Below are 18,133 nucleotides of genomic sequence, written 5' to 3' on the forward strand. Positions count from 1 at the left end.
CAGACCCCGGCGTATCAGGAGACGGTGACGATGGACGCCTCCCTGGAGGTGTGGGGGGGGCCCACAACGGAGATCTCCACGCAAGAGGCCTCTGGCTCCCGGAGGAGAGGTCTCTCCACATCAACATCCTGGAGCTACGAGCCGTGTTCTGGGCGTTCAAATCATTCCTTCCGTCCCTCAAGGACAAAGGAGTGAGGATCTTCACCGACAACACCACCACGATGTTCTACATCCGGAAGCAGGGAGGCAGCAGATCCCCAGCCCTATCCAAGGAGGCCCAGGATCTGTGGCACTGGGTCGTCGCCCAGGGGATTTCTCTGGTTCCCTTCCACCTGGCAGGAATAAAAAACACCATCGCCGACTCACTCAGCAGGGAGCTGCGCTCGTGCCACGAGTGGGAACTACGCCAGGACCAGGTGGATCGGCTCTTTCAACGATGGGGCAAACCCCAGATCGACCTGTTCGCGACGGCGACGAACTCCAAGTGCCAGAGGTTCACCAGCAGGTTCACACAGCCGAGGAGCATGGGCGATGCTTTCTCGCTCCCTTGGGACGGCCTGTTCCTGTACGCGTTCCCGCCGTTGCTGCTCCGTCTCATCAACCAGCTCAAGAGGTCCAGGTGCAGGATGATCCTCGTCGCACCGGCGTGACCGAGACACATCTGGTTCCTGGACCTTCTGGGCTTGTCAGCGTCCCCACCTATCAAGCTGGCGACGGACGTGGTTCTTCTCTCCAGAGAAGGAGGCGCCATTCTTCATCACGACCCAGAGTTGCTGAACTTGCAGGCTTGGCTCCTGCAGTACTAGAGTTTGGAGGATACGATATCCCGGCTGACTGCAGAGAGGTTCTTGCAAAAGCCAGGGCGTCCTCAACTCTCAAGTGCTATGGACACAAGTGGAAGAGGTTCTCTGTCTGGTGCCGTGCACAGAAGATTAACCCTCTGCAGGTTACGGCCCCTCAAGTATTGCCGTACCTACTGTCGCTGGCAAAAGCTGGACTGGCTCACACCTCCATCAAGATACATCTGGCTGCCATCTCCCGATACACCAGAACTACAGGACGGGCGTCCTTGTGGTCTCATCGCCTGGTGAAGGAATTTATGAAGGGACTATTCCGATCATTCCTGCTGGTGAAGGCCCTTGCCCCGGCGTGGGAGCTCAACGTGGTGCTGACCAGGCTCATGGGGGCCCCATTCGAGCCTATGCATTTGGCGCCGTTGAAGTTCCTTTCGTGGAAGACCGCATTTCTCGTGGCCATCACCTCCGCACGATGAGTGGGAGAGATCCAGGCCCTATCTTGCAAGCCTCCATACTTGACTTTTCATGACACCGGGGTGGTGCTGAGGACGCACCCCTCCTTTATGCCCAAGGTGCCGTCGGACTTCCTCCTCAACGAGCCCTTGGTGTTGCCAGTTTTCTTCCTGTCACCTTCGTCGCCGGCCGAGAGGACTTTGCACTCGCTGGATGTAGCTAGAGCGTTGAAGTTCTACGTGGACCGCACGAGGAGTTTTCGGAAGACATCACAGCTGTTTGTGAACTTTGGACCTGTGAATCAAGGGAAGGCTCTCTCGAAGGCTTCCATTTCCAGATGGCTCTGCGGCTGCATCATGCACTGTCACCGGTTGGCAAACAGACCGCTGCCCGGCCGTCCGAGAGCCCATTTGACCAGAGCGATCGCTGCTACCACGGCGTTCCTGTCTGGTGTGCCCCTGCTGGACATCTGCAGGGCTGCTACGTGGAGGTCGACACACACCTTCACAAGATTCTACTGCGTTGATCGGGACTCCAGGGAGGAGTCCAGGGTCGGCCAAGCAGTGCTGCGCAACCTGTTCGGTTAAGGTGAGCCTGGTGAGGAGGTAAGAGATGCTTAATATTGAGTTGTTGTATTGCTTAATGTTGAGCCTGTTGCCACCTCCCGTGGTTGTGCATGTGTATACTGCTATGTATTCTTATATTCATGAGCATGTGAATCCATGCCAGACCCCATGCTGGAGAAGGAACAAGTTCCTTACCTGTAACTGTTGTTCTCCAGCATGGGTCTGGCATGGATTCACATGCAAACCCTCCCTCCTTCCCCTCTGCGGCTCTTCACTCATACTGCCACTTTACGTGCTACCAAATCTGAGGATGGCTGCCTGGGGAGGGGCTTAGGGAAAGGGCAGTCATTTTACTGGGGGCAGTATGACCCAGAGATCAGTTACTACTAAGAAAGACAGATCAGAAACGAAACTGATACTGATTTTTTCTTTACCGAGGATTCCCAGCCTGACGACGGGGAATATTCATGAGCATGTGAATCCATGCCAAACCCATGCTGGAGAACAACAGTTACAGGTAAGTAACTTGTTCCTTAATTGTATCGGGGAATGGTCCGAGTAGGTCCTAGGGTGAATGCGGGAGTCTGTGACCCATGCCATGCTATCTGTATCTATTAGCCATAAGTCTATTCTAGAATGCATGTCATGGACCGAGGAGTAGTATGTGTATTCTCTCATGCCCGGGTTAAGTGTTCTCCACGCATCCCTCAGATTCAGATCCGACATATGTGCGAGTATTGACTGCGCTGCTTTGGTTAATGTTCTGGATTGGGCCGATGTGCGATCGAGTTGTAGATTTAAAATAGTGTTAAAGTCCCCCCCCCCGCACATCACATGAGCCGTTGGGAAGCTCGCTAGTTTCTCAAAGAGCGAGGAATAGAAGTCTGGTTGGTCAGTATTTGGACCATATATATTAAGGAAGACCATTTACTTATCGTAGAGATTACAATGTAACAATACATATCTCCCTTCCGGATCACATTCCACTTTTATAAATTGGAACGGTAACGTTTTATGTAGCAGTATTGCGACACCTCTATCCCGACTGGAGTATGTTGTGAAATACTGGAAAGCCCCCCAGTTAGGTATCAATTGTTCGGCCTGTCTGGGTCCCATATGGGTCTCTTGCAGGAAGATGATCTTAGCTGATTGTCTGGTGAGATATGCCATAATCTTCCTTTCCTTTATCTTGGAGCCGAGGCCCCTTACATTCCAACTTAACACATTGATATCGTCCCTGCCTTTTTCACCCATTGTCTATGAAGTAGTTGCTTATGGTTGTGCACCAATAATCATCCGTTGCATGCTTTAACGCCTTAGTGTTTACCACCTGTGTGCTTTTTTTTTTATCAACCTCCATTGCATAACAAACACCCAACATTCCCCATGTCCCCCCTAGCCCCTCCCCCACAGTTCCGCGAACTTCAACTGTGCACTCAAATGTCCACCCCTTCCCTCCCATCAATGTCTTAAGCACCTGCTACAGGGGGGGGCTGTGGTGCTTACAGTGCAATTGCCGATAACAAGTCGTAAGTGTCATTTCCGGTTCTATCTCGTTGCTCTCACTCGTTGTGATGTCTAGGGTCATTGGTGTCTATGCATTTGAAGATTGCATTTCTTTGCTCCCAGACGTGGGATTCCATAGGGAGCCTATCCCGTTGCTATTCGTCTCGCTTCATTAGCGTGTTAGCAGTGATGTGGCCCACAACTTGATGGTCATCACCTAGGATTGTCCATTGTTCGGGGGGGATGTGTGTTTCTACAAAGTTGGCAGCCTCCTCAGGGAACGTGAAGAAATATGGCTTATTCTGATGTTGGATTTTAAGTCTAGCGGGATAGAGCATTGCATACTGCACTTCCCGGTCGCGAAGCATCTTCTTGACCCCTGTAAAGAGCTTTCTTTCCTGTTGGACCGCCAATGTGAAGTCTAGGTAGATACGTATGACATTAGCCTCCCATCTTAACTCCTGTTTCTCTCTGGAGTTTCTTAAAATCAGATCCCTGTCTCTGTAGTTTAATATGCGTGCAATGATTGGTCTAGGCTATGCCCCTGGCTTTGGCTTCGGGGCCAGTGACCTGTGTGCCCTTTCCATTATGAACATCTGGGACCAACCCGGATCACCTAGTAACATGCATAGGTCTTTGACCGCTTTCTCCATCGTCCCTTTGATCGCGTCTTCGGGGACCCCAATAATGCGAATATTGTTTCTGCGGGACCTCGCTTCGAAGTCCTCACATTTGGATTTCACGGTTCCCAACTCAATGGCCGTAGTAGAGACTGTGTTTTTCAGTTTCTAAGGCATTCTCTGTTCCCGATATCCTCGTTTCAGCCTCAGTCATGTGGGAGGTAGTCTTGTCGAGTTGTGTCTTTATGGTGGCAACACTCGCTGTGATTCCATCTAGTTTGTGAGTGCTGCGAAACCCTGCTGCATGGCCACGAAGACCGCCTGGGGTCCATCATTGTAGTTGGAGGGGTTTGTTTTTCCTGTGTGGACATTTCTCCAGCATGGGGTCTGGCATGGATTCACATGCTCATGAATATTCCCCGTCGTCAGGCTGGGAATCCTCGGTAAAGAAAAAATCAGTATCAGTTTCGTTTCTGATCTGTCTTTCGTAGTAGTAACCAATCACTGATCTCTGCGTCATACTGACCACAGCCAATGACTGCCCTCTACCTAAGCCCCGCCTCTGGCAGCCATCTTCAGATTTTTACCGCACGTTCAAGTGTTGGGATCCTCGTGCTATTGCTCTCGAGCGTTAGTGCTATTTTTCACGTTTTTTCTCAAAAAAAGTCTTTTTTTTCGGTCAAAAGAGCCTCAAGCACCTAAGGTGGTGAAAGCCTTAATCCATCCGGCCAAGGCCTCTATCGAGACAGTCGCGGCGGCCCTGGCTCAGCCTGTGGAGGCTACACCAGTGGTGGCGACCTCGGGGCCCAGAGTTTCCCTGCCACCGCAGAGGGAGTCCTCTTTCATGCCCATCGACGGGACCCCCGTGAAACCTCCGACGGAGAAGAAAAAGGGGGGGGCAGGAGGTCGTCGTGGATTCGGCCTCAACCTCTGAGGAAGAGCTGATCGAATTCTTAAGCCACGGCGTTGGCGTGGAAGAAGACCAGCCCGTCGGGAGGGACCCCGACGTAGGAGACGACGAGAACGTCGAGGGTGCCGACGGGGCTCCTGACCGCCCGTCGGACTCCCCTCAACCAGTGCCGCAAGACAACTCGGCGGCCATTTTGTTGGCTATACAGTCCTTATGCTCAGAGATAGGGACGAGACTGCCGTTACCACCAACGGAGGAACCGCTCCCGACGGGGGACCCGGAGCCAGGCCCTTCTGGGAGCCCTCCCCCTAAGAAAAGAAGGATTCATCCTCCACCTCCTGTTCAGCCCTTCCCCCCCCCCCGTCCACGACACGTGGGGATGATACGGGGACTGACACGGCCGCGACGGGTACAGACGACGAGGTTTACAACGAGGATCTCCCGTCGTCACCTCCCACCCGGGCTTCCCCGCCCGACGAGATTGGATCGTTTCACTCCATGATCGCCAGGGCATCCGAGCTTTTCCAGCTCTGCCCGGAAGAGAAGAAGGAAGGTTTCCTTTATCAACGGCGCGAGGCCAAGAGGAAGACGGTCCTCGCTGTACCTCTACTGGACGATATTTGGGATGAGGGCCTCGCCCTCCTCAAGAAGCCATCCACGACGCCGGCTTGAAGGGATCGGTACGAGAAGAAGTACCGGGTCCCGGACACGGCCCCCTTGTGCCTTCGGGCACAGTCGACCCCGGTCTCGGTCGTCTCCACGGCGGCCAGGAAGAAAGCGGGGGCGGAGGGGCGCGGCCTCTACGTCGACCTCCCCGCCGGACGGCGAGGGAAAGAAATTAGACACGATGGGACGCAGAGTCATCTCGTCGGCAGCAACGCCGATTAAGGCGGCCAACGCCTTGGCTATCGTAGCCCGCTACGACAGGGAGTTGTGGTACAAACTGGCCCACCTGCTGGACTTCCTACCAGACGACAAGAGGGTGGAAGCCCTAGAGATCTTGCAGGAAGGAGAGGTGGCGTCGGACCACGCCATTACGATTGCGACCGACATCGCTGACACTGGATTTCGCCAGTTGGGCAACGGCGTGTGCCTTAGGTGCCGTGGATGGCTCAAGGCTACTGTCTTCCGTCAGGACGTGCAGACCAGAGTCTTGGACATGCCGTTTGACGGAAACAACCTGTTTGGGAAAACTGTGGACGATTCCCTTCAAGCCATCAAGGCGGACACGGAGACTGCCCGGGCTCTTGGGGTTCTCCAGCAACGGCGGCCGCCCTTTCGGAGCGGCGGAGGCAAACAGGGTGCCTCCAAAGGTTCCAGCGGCGGATTTTCCACCTACCGTCAAGCGGCCCATTCGTCGTCACAGGAAGCTTACAGGGGACGAGGCAAGTCAGGCGGACCCCGACGTCGTCGCCAAGGAGGACAACGCGGCAAAGCCTCGTCTAAGCAGGACTGAACCGGCCGTGGGGTCGGGCCCCCACCGAAGCACCCCGGTGGGAGGCCGGCTGGCGAGCTTCGTCAGCGTGTGGGAGTCCATCTCCACCGACCGTTGGGTGCTGGACGCCCTAGCTCAGGGTCACGCGCTCGAGTTTCTAAAGAGGTACCCGCGCGTCCCCCCCTGTGGCCAGGAAAGAACATCACGTCCCTCAACTTCTCTTTGAGGTAAAGGCGATGCTCAAGAAGGGCGCCATCAAGCTCGTCCCAAAGAGGCTTCGGGGCTCCGGAGTTTACTCAAGATACTTCCTCGTGAAGAAGACGACGGGAGGATGGCGTCCCATCCTGGACCTACGACGACTGAACAAATTCATCAAGGCACAGAAGTTCCGGATGGTCACCCTCCAACACGTCCTGGGTCAACTGGAGGAGGGCGATTTCCTGTCGTCGTTGGATTTGGAGGATGCCTACTTCCATATTCCCATCCTAAAGGGACACCGAACGTTTCTCAGGTTCGTGGTCCAAGGGCGTCACTACCAGTTCAGAGCCCTTCCCTTGGGATTGAGGTCGGCACCCAGGGTGTTCACCAAGTGCCTCGCACCGGTGGCGGCGCAGCTGCGCCGAGAGGGGATCCACGTCTACCCCTACCTGGACGACTGGCTCATCCGAGCAAAGACGAAGGAGCTCGCCGTGGAGCACACGGCAAGGACCGTCCCAACTACTCACGGACCTGGGATTCTCCATAAACTAAACTACGCCAAGTCCCACCTGGTGCCCGCGCAAGATGCACTGTTTCTGGGAGCAAAGCTCGACACAGTGTCGCTTCTGGCCTCTCCGTCGGAGGAAAGGACGAGGGCCATCTTGGGCAAGGTGCAGCGGATGCTGGTTGCGGACGCGGCCAGGATGAGGTCCATCAAGTCCCTCCTTGGAATGATGTCTTCTTACATTTATCTCATCTGCCTGTGCAGGCTCCGGATGCGCCCGTTGCAGGAGTTCCTGGACGTGCGCTGGATCCAGACGACGGGCAGCTTCGAGGAGAGGATCACACCCGACGAGAGTTTCCGACGAGCGATCCGGTGGTGGGGCACCCGCGCGCATCTGACGGCGGGCATGGACTTCCAGACCTCCGGCCACCAGGAGACAGTGACCACGGATGCCTCCCTGGAAGGGTGGGGAGCGCACACCGAAAATCTGCACGCGAGAGCCCTTTGGCTTCCGACGGAGAAGTCCCTCCATATCAACGTCCTGGAGCTCCGTGCAGTGTTTTGGGCCCTCAGGTCCTTTCTTCCGTCCCTCAAGGGCAAGGTGGTGAGGATCTTCACCGACAACACCACCACCATGTTCTACATCAGGAAGCAGGGCGGAACCAGGTCCCCAGCCCTGTCCAAGGAGGCACAGGATCTGTGGCATTGGGCCGTCGCCCAAGGGATGTTTCTGGTGCCGTTTCATCTGGCAGGGATAAAAAACACCATCGCCGACTCGCTCAGCAGAGAGCTGCGCTCGTGCCACGAGTGGGAACTACGACAGGATCTAGTGGACCGCCTCTTCCAACGGTGGGGCACACCCCAGATCGATCTGTTCGCGACGGCGACGAACTCCAAGTGCCGGAGGTTCGCCAGCAGGTTTCCCCAGCCGAGGACCATGGGCGATGCTTTCTCGTGCCCCTCGGAGGGCCTGTTTCTATACGCGTTCCCTCCATTGCCATTGCTGATCCGGCTCATCAACCAGCTCAAGAGGTCATGGTGCAGGATGATCCTCGTCGCACCTGCGTGGCCGAGGCAGATATGGTTCCCAGACCTTCTGGACTTGTCAGTGTCCCCGTCAATCAAGCTGCCAGTGGACGCGGATCTTCTCTCCAGGGAAGGAGGCGCCATCCTCCATCACGACCCAAAGTTGCTGAACTTGCAGGCCTGGCTCCTCCAGCGTTAGAGTTTGGAGGATACAACATACCGGCCGACTGCAGAGAGGTTCTTGCAAAGGCCAGGGCGTCCTCAACTCCTTAAATGCTATGGACACAAATGGAAGAGGTTCTCTGTCTGGTGCCACGCACAGAAGATTAACCCTCTACGGATTACGGCTCCCCAGGTACTGCCGTACCTTCTGACGCTGGCCAAGGCTGGACTGGCGCACGCGTCCATCAAGATTCATCTTGCTGCGATCTCCCGATACACCAGAACCACGGGGCGGACGTCTTTGTGGTCTCATCGTCTGGTGAAAGAATTCATGAAGGGACTGTTCAGATCGTTCTCGCCGGTGAAGGCTCCGGCCCCGGCGTGGGAGCTCAACGTGGTGCTGACCAAGCTCATGGGACCTCCGTTCGAGCCTCTGCACTCGGCTCCGTTGAAGTTCTTGTCGTGGAAAACGGCGTTTCTTGTGGCCATCACCTCCGCACGAAGAGTGGGAGAGATCCAGGCCATTTCCTGCAAGCCCCCGTACTTGACTTTTCACGACACGAGGGTAGTGCTCAGGACGCACCCCTCCTTCATGCCCAAGGTACCGTCGGACTTCCACCTCAACGAACCCTTGGTGTTGCCTGTTTTCTTCCCGTCGCCTTCGTCGCCGGCCGAAGGAACTTTGCACTTGCTGGATGTGGCTAGAGCGCTGAAGTTCTACGTGGACCGCACGAAGTGTTTTCGGAAGACGTCACAACTTTTTGTGAACTTTGGACCTGTCAATCAGGGGAAGGCTCTCTCAAAGGCCTCCATTTCCAGATGGCTCTCCGGCTGTATCATGTACTGTCATCGGTTGGCAAACCGACCGCTGTCTGGCCGTCCGAGAGCCCATTCCACCAGAGCGATCACAGCTACCACGCCGTTCCTATCTGGTGTGCCCTTGCTGGACATCTGCAGGGCTGCTACGTGGAGGTCGATGCACACCTTCACGAAATTCTACTGCGTCGATCGGGATTCCAGGGAGGAGTCCAGGGTCGGCCAAGCAGTGCTGCGCAATCTGTTCGCCTAAGGTGAGCCTGGTGAGGAGGTAAGAATTGCTTAATGTTGAGTTTGATGTAATGCTTAATGTTGAGCCTTTGCCACCTCCCGTGGTTGTGCATGTGTGTACTGCTATGTATTCTTTATTCATGAGCATGTGAATCCATGCCAGACCCCATGCTGGAGAAGGAACAAGTTACTTACCTGTAACTGTTGTTCTCCAGCATGGGTCTGGCATGGATTCACATGCGAACCCTCCCGCCTACCCCTCTGCGGCTCTTCACTTGGTCATACTGCCACTTCACGTGCTACCAAATCTGAAGATGGCTGCCAGAGGCGGGGCTTAGGTAGAGGGCAGTCATTGGCTGGGTCAGTATGACGCAGAGATCAGTGATTGGTTACTACTACGAAAGACAGATCAGAAACGAAACTGATACTGATTTTTTCTTTACCGAGGATTCCCAGCCTGACGACGGGGAATATTCATGAGCATGTGAATCCATGCCAGACCCATGCTGGAGAACAACAGTTACAGGTAAGTAACTTGTTCCTTCCTCTTCAACTTCGGGAGCCGTGTCTTTTTTGCATTGTGGTCGTAAATTTGTCCATAGTGCCTTTTACTCTTTTTGGGGCCAAAGTTCTTGGGCATCGTACTGTTCAAACAAGTTCTCTGCAAATTGTACTGCAAAGGCACCCCCCCCCCCCCCCTCCCGTTGCCTTTTGGGTGGGATGTCGGGGCCGTCGTGGGACTCGGCAGTTGAGGCTTCGGCCTATTTTATGGTCAAATTTAAGTGTATCCTGCGCTGTCGTCGCCCTCTTCCAACGATCTAGTCCCAGCACACGGCGACGTGCTATAGGAGCGGTTAGTGGCTATGGACACCACCTTCTCGTCTTGTTCTTGCTGCTGCTCAGGAGGAAGTCTGTGGTCATGGAGGATTGTATCCAGCTGGTGCCCCGTCTGGTTCTGGCCGTAGTTCCCTTGGGAGAGGGGAAGGCTCCTTGCTTGCCTCGGCCCGTTGTCCTTCGTGTCACTCCCATGCCAGATCGTGCTGCGCTGTGCCCCCCCTTTTTCTGTTGGGGGGGGGGGGGAGGCCGTGTGGTGAGGTACTGGCTCCCAGACTCCCCCCACCCCCCCCAAAATGCGTAATGTGGATACTGAGGATTTAGCTGTTGCCCTAATCGCCACTTGGATTGTGTAGCTGGGGGGCCACTTATGTTCACCAGTGTCACTGCTGCAAGTCTGTGGTCTTTTCCAATACTCGAAGTCACCATGCGGCCCGAGTGGGGGGGGGGGGAGCGCGGGCTTCAGTTAGTGCAGTTTATGCAGAGTATATCAGCGTGTCCAGGGACCCAGCCAGGTCGACCGGGGTGTGCTCCTTTTTTGGCCTGGAAGCCACGCATAGGAAGGAGGGCGATGTGTCCCAGTCCGGCTGAGTTAAGTTAAGGTATTTACTCCTCCGGTGCTGAGGAGTATCAGTTTTTGTCCTCTCCGCGGCTTTAGGTATACCGTGTAATCTGCCTGTTGTACGGCAGAGGAGGGTGCGTGTGCCGGCAGCGAGGGCGGGCCCGTCTTACCTTCACCGGGCCGGAATGAAGCAGGGTTGGGAGTCCGCTCCTAATCCGCTGCCATAAGGATGTCTGCGGGAGGGTCTGCAGGCGCTCTACGATGTTCGGAGCGCCCGTGGCCCCCCGCCCCACGAACCCAGATCGGCTGCACTTCCTCCCGCACTGCTCGCGTCAGCCCAGCGCCGGGCACCTCCTCTCGATCCTCGGCCGCCGGGCCTCGCTCAGTCCCAGAGTCCAGCTGGGCTCGTATCTCAGGAAACCTTTCACCGTCAGTTTTCAATTTTCTTGTGGGTCTTCTATGGACTTTATTGCGCGTTCCACACGAGTTACATAAAGAACCAGAGAGAGAACAAGCATTTCTATCTCGGCTTACAGCCCTGGAAACTGCCGGAGTTTACAAAGGAGCCGCCATTTTCTCCTGTGCGCAACAGCACCCCCCCCTTTCCTTAATTTGTCAAGACAGGGCCTTCAGGTCACCACCATCAATGGTTATTTAGCAGCGCTTCCTATTTTCAAGCGCACACTAGAACAGCCAATATTCTCGATCCCCCTTGAGGTGCAATTTTTAAAAGGCCTGACTAACACTTGGACACCTTTCATGGTCCTGGCATGGGATTTAAACTTAGTATTAACTTTCCTCATGGCTTTCCCATTTAAGCCATTAATGTGAGGCTATCTTTTTCGAGCAACAAGGTGACTCTTAGAGTGCGCCACTTTGTTCCTTCTGAAGGTCGTAGCAGAGTTTCATCTGTCGCAGACAATCTGTCTGCCAGCCTTCTATCCACCTCCTTATCCATCCATGGAGGAGGAAAGGCTGCATAGGCTCGATCCCAAGAGGGCTCTGAGTTTCTACATCACCAGCACACGACAATTCATGCTGGAAGATCAACTGTTCATTGGATATACAGGCCCTCAAACGGGTAAAGAAATAAGGAAGCAAACCATTTCTAGATGGATAGTGCTTTGTCTCTCTGGATGCTACACCAGAGCAGGTAAGGAAATGGCTTCAGGACACATTCCACTACAGATGTGGCAGCTGCCTCTGCTCTCCAAAGAGGGATAGCTTTGAAGGCGATCTGTCAGGCCGCAACGTGGGCTTTCATACACACTTTTGCAAAATACTACTGCCTGGACACAGTATCCGCAAATGAGTCATTTCGGCAGGGCTCCTCACCTCCTCCGTAAGGATCTTACTGCTATGGTAGTCTATCTATAATGAGGAATCCGTGGGAGGCCCCAATCCATTAGCAGAACAAATTACTTAACCCTGGTAATGTTCTCTATTGGATGTTCCTCCCATGGATTAATCCTCACCCACCCAACTTACCCTGCGGTTACAGAGCTCTCTAATACAATTATACGATGACTCTCCTTTAACGCTAAACATTTTTGTCTCAAATCGCTATAGCAGCTGTGCAATGGAAAAAAACGTCAACTGAAGTCACGGGGCACTGAGCGCGCTATTTGTACCCACATCAGTGTAGCATCCGGTCACGGAGACTCGACGGCCATCAACGCCTGTCCGCATGACGCCCCCCAGGAGCTGAAAAAACGGAGAATATATATCTAAGATGAGGAATCTGTGGGAGGAACATCCAGTGGAAAGAACATTACCAGCGGTAAGTAATTTTTTGTTCTCCCCAATTTTGTCTAGTAGAATAATTACACCTTGTACCTTTTTGTGTGTTTTTGTTAACGTAAGTTGGAGCTAAATATGTAATTACATTTTATTAGATGTCAGAGGAGAAAAGAAAAAAGAGAAAGAGATCCGAGATGATGACCTGCCTCAATGTAGCTCAAAGGAACAGAGAGATGACAGAGAAGCCAGAGAAAGTCGAGACCCCAGAGATAACCGAGACAGCCGGGATCGTAGGGATGCAAAGGATTTGAAAGACACTAGAGACTCCAGGGATGCACGAGAGTACAGAGAGGTCAAAGATGGTCGCGACCAAAGAGACCCTCGTTCCACTCGCGATAACAGTGAATACAGAGACCGAGAAAGTCGGGAGACGCACAGGAAGGAGGAGCCTTATGATGAGGGACGGAGCTATGCAAGGGGCCATGGCCGAGATGAGCCTTCACGTGCAGAAACCAGGAGTGACGCAAGAAACGATTCAAGAAATGATGGGAGGAATGAGCGCTCGGGGAGGAGCAGAGGCAGAGGTCCTGACATACCAGAGAAAGGTATTTTTAATTTGTGTGGTAGACTGTATATCACCATTGTTGTTTGTCCCCAGTTTTTCTCATTGGTTTTAGCAGAATGCTCTTTAACTCCTATCTAAGACCCAAACATTGTAAACTTAGCCAATACCAGAGAGCAGCGGGTATGCAATTACTCCTGCAATGTTTTGGTTTTGAGACCACATTTTCTTGATCACTCTTACTTCTTTACTTCTCCCAGGTATATGTGAAGACAAAATGTAGTCCTATACTAGCGACTACTGTACGAGAGCGGCAAAGCAATCCACTTGTGTTTTAAAACATCCACTATGTAACATATTCATCCATTAAGGGGTTCAATCCAATATTCTTGTTGGGGAGTTAATGTTAAGATGGATTTTCAGATTAATCTTCCGAAGGTACATAAAGTTCAGATAGGTTTCTTTCCCTGTCCCACCACTCTAGGGTAAGGTCTAGGAGGGGGGGGGGTCCTTGACCAGACCACCATTGATCTTAATCCGGCAAGGGAGACATAGGGGGAGGACTATATGCTAATGCAACACTATGGCGAGAGTGGGGACAGGAAAAGGTATACCAATGTACCCCCCCCTACTTACTCCGATTTTTCCAAGACCCCTTCAGAGGTTCCTGGATCTGCTGGGCCCAATTACTTCTGTGCTGTCTGGTGGGGAGGTCACTTTTGGCATTGGGATTGTGTCAGTACGCTGTGCAGTTTAAAACCTTTAATGCTCAGGAGTTCCTAGTATTACATGTCTGACTCCATCTTTGTCGTTGTATACTGGAGTTCCATTCCTTGAGCCTAAACTCCTCCTTTGTCATGCCATATATGGCTTCTGCTTCAGAAGTGTTCACAGAAGAGATGCTTTCTCAACAGAATCACTTGTTACCCTCTGGTAGCAACAACATGACCATTCCACCTGCTAGGCCCTGCCCCAGCATCATCTGAACCACTACGAACATGTAAAGCTCCCTTTCTACATACCTTATGATCTATCACTTTCTACATCAAGTCACCTTTGTTACCAGAAGTGGGCAGACCTTCTCTGAACACAATTTCTTCAAATATTGAACCTTTTGCAGATCATACTAGTGTATGCTTCTGTTCTATAAGATTGGTAGAGTAACTTTTACACGCCTAAAATGTTTAATGATCAGAGTTTAGCGTATCAAGAACTATTTGGTCTCTCCAGAGGATCTACACTGCGTGCCAAAGACCTTACCCTACTGCTGACCACCAATTCTTCCCTCATCTCAGCTTACCCCTCTCAAATCTATTTACCACTCTGCTATTCGTACCCTCTGTCTCCTTACCTCCCGTGACTCCATCTCCACTTCGCTCTCACCTTGGCTGGCTACCTTTACACCTACAACTTAAATTCCACTTTTTCTGCCTTGTTTTGAAAACCCTCCATGGTCTTGCACCTCCCTATCTCTCCTCCCTTCTCTCCTTCTACCCCCCCTTCGTTCTGCTGACCACTTCCTTCTCACTGTTCCCCCTTCCCCCTGTGCTTCCTCCCGGTTCCGCTCCTTCCAACTTCTTGCTCCTCTGTATTGGAACTCTCTCCCCCTCTCAATCCGCTCTTTCACTTCCCTCACCTCATTTTGCACTTCCCTTAAATCCCCCCTCCTCCACTCCCCACCTTGATGCACCCCCTGCCCTCTTTACTCCCCCCCTTGTTCTTTTTCCCCTCTTTTTATCCCTCTCTCCCTTCTTACTTTACTTTCTTCCTCCCCTCCTATTACATTAATTCAATCCTTCCCCTGCCCCTCCCCAACACTCCTGTTCCCACTCCACTCCTCCCCTCCCCTGTCAATTGCTCTTTGCACTGTTTTGCTGAATGATTCAAGTTGTAATTTGCTCATAAAGTTATTATTACTCTGTATTTTGTTTTTCTAATGTACAGCGCCTTGGTGTAAAGCGCTCTATAAATAAATCAATCAAGATTTATCCTGGAGATGGATTCTAAGAGGTGTGACGAACCTGAGGATGTGGTCCTTTTTCCCCTAGGGGGAGAACTTTCCCATGGGGCCAGGACGGTGGGTCCCCTTGTGTTGGTGCACCGATGGAAGGATCACATGGGGAAGATATTCCCTTATGGGATTGGGGACAACCATCACCAGAGAACGTGGGATCATCCAGCTTTAATACCTCCAACCCTTCTCCAACTCTATATCCTCCTCCCCCTCCCTGGATAGAACCGATATATTTTGTTTTCAACTCAGTCCACCTAACGCACATGACAAAACTGAAAAACCAGAAAGTATAAAGTGTCATGTATATAGCTTTAAGGCTGGTACTGGGATGAAGATGGCTGCAAGTCCAAAGTTCAACTGTGAGAAGCCGAGTGAGCGGTCTAGCTTCCTAAGGCCAGTGATTGGCCCAAAGCAGTACATCAATTCCACGCAGGAATTTTCGAAGGTGAAGCTGAAGCTCAAACTTGGATGCACCTAAAACACGCGTGAGAGAGGGACACGTTCCGTGAAGAGGAACAGTGGGATCCATGCATGGGGACAGCTGACGCGAGCCTCAAGGGAAGCCCAAACTGGATGAGAGAGACCCTGAGCGTGGTCAGTTACCCGAGGACTACTAGAGTTGCCACAAAGAGAATCCTCTCGACCTCACAGCGCCCGGCGAAGCACGGAAGAAACAGACTGCGCAGCCGGGAAAAGACATCCGACTGCAGAGCCGCTGCAGACCACTCTGTACTCCCAAACGCTACCAGAACCTCAAGAAGGGACACAGCTTCCCAGGAACTGCTGCTACCTCCAAGAAGGAAGCAAACAGGTACCTGGGTTGCCTGGGAGCTGGTAGAGGTCTGGGCGAGCAGCAGGGTGAGCTCCCAAACTGGGAAGAGGGGGTCTGGGACCCAGAAGCAAGTGAGAGAGAGTTGTATACTTGCCAGCAGAGTAAACCAATCGGATACAACATAACAGTGCAAGTCTGGCACCCACACCCTAATAAGAGCATGAACAAGAGAGTTAAGAAACCTGCAACTGATAAAAGGAATCCTATGCTTGGTAGCAGAGCGTGCCAAGCTGGTAGGATATAAAAACTGTGAAATCAAGAAGCTGTATTCAGTAATTTAATATAAGAAGTCATCTAGGGGAAAGGAGCACAACCCTAGCCTTGGAATCCTGTATTTTGGAACATTATTTTGCATCACTTTAATCAGTGAAACTGGGAACTTTTCTGTTAATTGATACAACGGACGCTATTTAATTTGAGATCATCCTTGCACAACTATTTTAAATTATTAGTGTTGGGGACAAAAGTAGGTTTTGTGACACAACAGTGAAATACTTAAGTTCCGGACTTCCTGACAATTTCACTAGTTTCCTTTGAGGTGGAGAAACTCCTCTTAGCTTTAGGGATAGATAGGCCTTTTTCCAACACTTTCTTGTTTAATAAAAGTCCTTACACAAAATCATGTCGTCATTATGTCTGATCCATACCTCTGCGCCTTTAGACCACTTAGACCGGCAAGTACAAAAATAATAAATTGTAGCCCCAAAAACACACTATAAAAATTAATCGAGCAGGTAATATTACTACCACACAACATTGTAAATATAAAACATAAATGCAGTCAGTTGGTTAATACAAGGCATGCAATTCACAATTACACCTGAAAGGAAAGTAAATGAGCAATTATGTAAACAGTCCACAGGAATCGAAGTCCTAACTTTGAGTCCAATCCTAAATTGAATGGGTCCTCGTGCCTTTAGAAGGTGAGACAAAGCTAGGAAATGGTCCTGTGGGTGTGAAGATTGTTGCAGAAGTCTTTCATAGGGACTTAAAGTTAAGCAAAATACTTTCCCCAACTTCTAGAGCAGCTTTTTCAACAAACGCTTAAAAAGCATTGGAATGGAACATTAATCCCCTTCTTGTATCAAACTTTCATCCTATATCTCTTTTACCTTTCCTATCCAAGCTTCTTGAGTGGCTTGTTTGTTCACAAATTTCCTTGTTCGTGTCTGGTCTATCTCTGCTTCCCCCTACTCAGTCTGGTATTCGTCCCCGGCACTCTCCTGAAAAAGCCCTGATCTGCATGCTTAACTCTCTCCGTACAGCTCGTTACTCTAAACACTCCTCTGTCCTCATTCTTCTTGATCTTTCTGGCGCTTTTGACACTGTGGATCATTCTCTGCTTCTGGACTCTTTCCACCTTTGGTCTTCGTGGTTCTTTTTTTTTTTTGGTAAGATCTTTTTATTGGATTTTCAACAAAATATAACTCCATCACATAGTTTCCTGTGAATTACAATGGCACAAGTTAGTTCAATAACAATATATTAACAATAACACTATAAGCCTATTCTATCTAGATCGAAAACATCCTCACACTACCAATTCTAATATACAATCATCCTATGCAACAGCAAAAACAAAGCAACTATAAAATCCACACCAACACACACAAAACATCACAGTAAACGGAGGAAGAGAAAAAAAAAGGGGGAGCCCTCTCATGCCTCTCTCTCACTTCCCCACAATCATTCCATTTCATCACTCATACAAGGTATTGAATGGCCCCCTTAATGAAAGATAATTACCCTCTTTACCTTTATCCTTTATTGACATTTTTTAATACTTGGATAATGTGCAACTCCACCAACCAGTCCTCAACAGTAGGTTTCTTTCTAGTCTTCCAGACCCTCAGGATTAGCTTAGTCGCCACCATCACAGCTTTATCTATCCAAATACTATGTTTCCTAGTATTTACACACCTCTCTGTGTAGAAGCAAGATCACATTTGCGGCCGATCTTTGCACAACTATACCGAAAACCATATAAATTCTATCAATTACTTCTCTACAGAATTCTTGTACTCTCAAAGTCCCAAAGTAGATGCAATAGGGTACCTGTATCTCCTCCACAACTCCAGCACAACTCATCCATCTTCAACTTGAATATTTTAACTGGTGTCCAGTAAACCCTACCAACTATTTTCTGTCTAACTAAAGATACATTCTGATCTAATCCCAAATGAATACCTACTCTAAGAGCATCTCTCCAATCCTCTTCCAAAATGACCACATTGACATCATTTGACCATATATTCTTTAGATCCTTCCAAGCAAACCGTATGTCCTATCTCCATGGGCACGAAACGCATATAGGTAAGCACATTGTATTCCTGCCCAATCAATAGATTACAGATCTCTGGTTTC

General features: G+C 51.2%; 1 protein-coding gene across 2 annotated transcripts in view; it reads left to right on the forward strand.

Moving 5' to 3' along the window:
• ZC3H13 (zinc finger CCCH-type containing 13) overlaps positions 1-18,133 on the forward strand; it is a 1,331,719-nt gene that overhangs the window by 774,776 nt on the left and 538,810 nt on the right. For both annotated transcript variants that reach the window (XM_069639959.1, XM_069639960.1), the window contains exon 11: positions 12,517-12,966. In XM_069639959.1, coding sequence (XP_069496060.1) covers positions 12,517-12,966 — 450 coding nt within the window. The remainder of the gene's footprint in view (positions 1-12,516; positions 12,967-18,133) is intronic.

Source organism: Ambystoma mexicanum, chromosome 7q, assembly GCF_040938575.1.
Source record: "Ambystoma mexicanum isolate Mex_15411 chromosome 7q, UKY_AmexF1_1, whole genome shotgun sequence".
Lineage (NCBI taxonomy): Eukaryota > Metazoa > Chordata > Amphibia > Caudata > Ambystomatidae > Ambystoma > Ambystoma mexicanum.